A 3,104-nucleotide genomic window follows, 5' to 3' on the forward strand; every position below is an offset into this window, starting at 1 on the left:
TATGTGTATATTTACTTAGTTGTTTATATATTTATATATTATGACTACTAAGGATTGACTTTATATTACAGATTTCTTAACCACGTGCTATTGATTTTCCCGACTCAAAGAGTAACACTCATGGAGCACCGCTTGCCCCGATCGATCCGTTACCCGCCTTTGATCTGCCTCATCCCGTGCTCGCTTTCCAAGGAACTCACCTAAGTGAGAGCTCACGAAAAAGGACCCGAGATGACTATAAGGCGAACTCCACCATGTTTGTTCCACTCGCCCTCGAGCACCACCACAACCCCCTCATGGAAAGGGGAAGGTGTTGGGAGGTATCCCGACTATAGATGACCAGTTTGCCTCCTGAGACGAGAAAATGGTCATGCATGAGGCAACTTTGAGCGACCATGAGGCTCGCCTGGAGCATAAGATGATTGGGTTGGATGCTAGGTTTGGGGCTTTAGAGCCTCAAGTGTGTAATCTTATGAGTCTCCATTAGGAGTTCTTATGATTGTCTTTTGATGTTGGTTATGTATGTTGTTAAGACTTTTAGACTTTTATGTGGTAGGACTAACGTGGGGAAACCGAAACATCTAGGTATAATAGGTATTATACCAAATTTTGTTAATTTGTAATGTTAATAGGTACCCCACCTAAACCTTGTGAACATTATGGTTGTTTAGTATTTATGATCTTATTTTAAGTATTTTGGTTTCAAACTAAATTATTTTCTTTATGTAAAAGAATTATGGCACCTCAAACAAGGAGAACCGCCACTAGCCAAGAAACCGGAATGCCATTTTCTCAACAGGAGTTGGCTCAACTAATAGCGCAACACGACAACTCGGCACTCGAAAGACAAAATGTGGACCGAACTATCCGAAACGATGTTGGAACCGAGATGCAAAGAAGGAATCCCGTGCCCGGGTGCACTTACAAAACTTTTCAAGGGTGTAAACCCAAAGCTTTTACCGGAGCCGAATGACCTCTTGAATTGTAAGGTGGATAGAAAAGAAGGAGTCGGTTATGAAAATTAGTGATTATACATCTGCACAACGAATCATGTATGGGGTGTGCTCATTCGAGGATGAAGCCTTAGAATGGTGGAACTCACTAATTCAAAACATGGGAGAAGATGCGGCTTACATTTTAACTTGGAATTAATTAAAAGAATTACTATTAAAAGAATATTGTCCTAGAAACGAACTTCAAAAGATAGAATATGAGTTTTGGACACTAAAAATGGAAGGCGCAGACATCAGCCCGTATACCTCACAGTTCAATGCACTGGAAAGATTGGTACCACGACTGGTTACACCGGAGTACATCTGAATTGAGAGATACCTTTGGGGTTTAGTGGCTAAAATTCGAGGCATGGTTACTTCCTCGAAGCCAACCACAATCCAGGCTACTTGAGAATTGGCAAAGACTCTAACCGATGATGCGGTACGTATGGGAACGTTGAAAGTGACGGGTAAGAAAATGGCAGATTCCATCCTAGACATAAAGGATTCTGGAACGATTCCAAAGTCAGCCAACTAGAAAAGGAAATGGGTCGATAACTCAGGAGGGCAATTCCGAAAGACGCCAAATTCGTGGAGGATGTTTACAGCTAACACGAGTAGACCGGAGAAGAGCGTGAGTCAAGCCTCTCAGTGCAACAGGTGTGGAAAGATTCATGTTGGAGATTGTTAGAATGTCACAAGTGTAACCGGTTTGGACACCAGACACAATACTGTTTCAGTAAGGACTCACTGTCCGATTTAGGAAAACCGATTTCCGGATGCTTCGAATGCGGAAACATGGGGCACTATCGAAAGGACTGCCCGAAGCTCAGAAACCAGAAAAAGGTAGATCCTTCGATATAAATGCAAAGAAAGCCAGGAAAGACTCCTTAGTTGTCACCGGTATGTTTCTTATTAATAGACACTATGCATATGTATTATTCGACACCGGAGCCGATTTAAGTTTCGTTTCCAAACAATTTGAACCCCTCCTTGGTATATAACCCAGTAAATTAGGTACCAAATATTCAATAGAATTAGCTAACGGAAAGATGATTGAAACCAGCAGACTCGTGCGAAATTGTAGTATTCTCTTAGCAAACCACACGTTCGGTATCGACTTGTTACCTGTTGAATTAGGTAGTTTTGATATAGTTGTGGGAATGGACTGGTTATACAAAAATCAGGCTGAGATAATTTGTTCAGAAAATTTGATTCGTTTACCACTCCCAAGGGGTGAAACGTTGACTATTCAAGGAGAGCAGGGTAACTCAGATCTAAAGCTTACTAGTATTATGAAGACACGAAAGATGCTACTCAACGGTTATCCAGCATTTCTAGTAAACGTTGTGGATAATGAAGCTGAAGGGCAAAAGATTGAAGACATCCCTATAGTAAGAGATTACCCTGAAGTTTTTCCTGAAGACATACCTGGTTTACCTCCACCGAGGAAAGTTGAATTCAGAATCAATTTAGTTCAAGATGCTGCACCGATAGCCCAATCTCCGTATAAATTGGCACAGTCAAAAATGCAGGAACTGTAGAACCAACTTCAAGAGCTGTTGGATAGAGGATTCATTAAACCTAGTTATTCCCCGTGGGGAGCAACAGTTCTTTATGTAAAAAAGAAAGACGGCTCGTTTAGAATGTGTATCGATTATCGTGAATTGAACAAAGTGACCATTAAGAATCGGTACCCCTTACCGAGAATTAATGACTTGTTTTATCAATTACAAGGATCCAGTTACTATTCAAAGTTAGATCTGTGATCTGGATACCATCATCTACGAGTTGCTAAAGAGGACGTTCACAAAACCGCGATTCTGAACCCGATATGGTCATTATGAATTATTAGTCATGCCTTTTAGTGTAACGAATGCACCTGCTGTATTTATGGAACTCATGAATAGAGTTTGTAAGCCATATTTGGATAAATTCTTGATAGTATTCATTGATGACATACTTATCTATTAACGAACCAAAAGGGAACACGAACACCATATGAAGAAAATACTAGAACAGCTACAAGATGAGAAGCTTTATGCAAAATTCTAAAATTGTGAATTTTGGTTAAGAGAAGTACGCTTCCTTGGACAAGTGATTAATGAGTAA

The 3,104-nt window shown here is 40.4% G+C and overlaps 1 protein-coding gene across 1 annotated transcript; it reads left to right on the top strand.

The window, feature by feature from the left end:
• Window positions 1-2,044: 2,044 nt before the first annotated feature.
• Window positions 2,045-2,536, top strand: LOC143573318 (uncharacterized). The gene has a single exon (XM_077058229.1). The coding sequence runs from the start codon at window positions 2,045-2,047 to the stop codon at window positions 2,534-2,536; it is 492 nt and encodes a 163-aa protein (XP_076914344.1).
• Window positions 2,537-3,104: the final 568 nt, after the last annotated feature.

Source organism: Bidens hawaiensis, unplaced genomic scaffold (genome assembly GCF_021521415.1).
Source record: "Bidens hawaiensis isolate Kalapana, Puna unplaced genomic scaffold, B.hawaiensis_p1.1 tig00026378_1, whole genome shotgun sequence".
Lineage (NCBI taxonomy): Eukaryota > Viridiplantae > Streptophyta > Magnoliopsida > Asterales > Asteraceae > Bidens > Bidens hawaiensis.

Coding starts and splice junctions, on each gene's coding strand:
- LOC143573318 (XM_077058229.1), top strand. CDS start 2,045: ATGATTGAAACCAGCAGACTCGTGCGAAATTGTAGTATTCTCTTAGCA.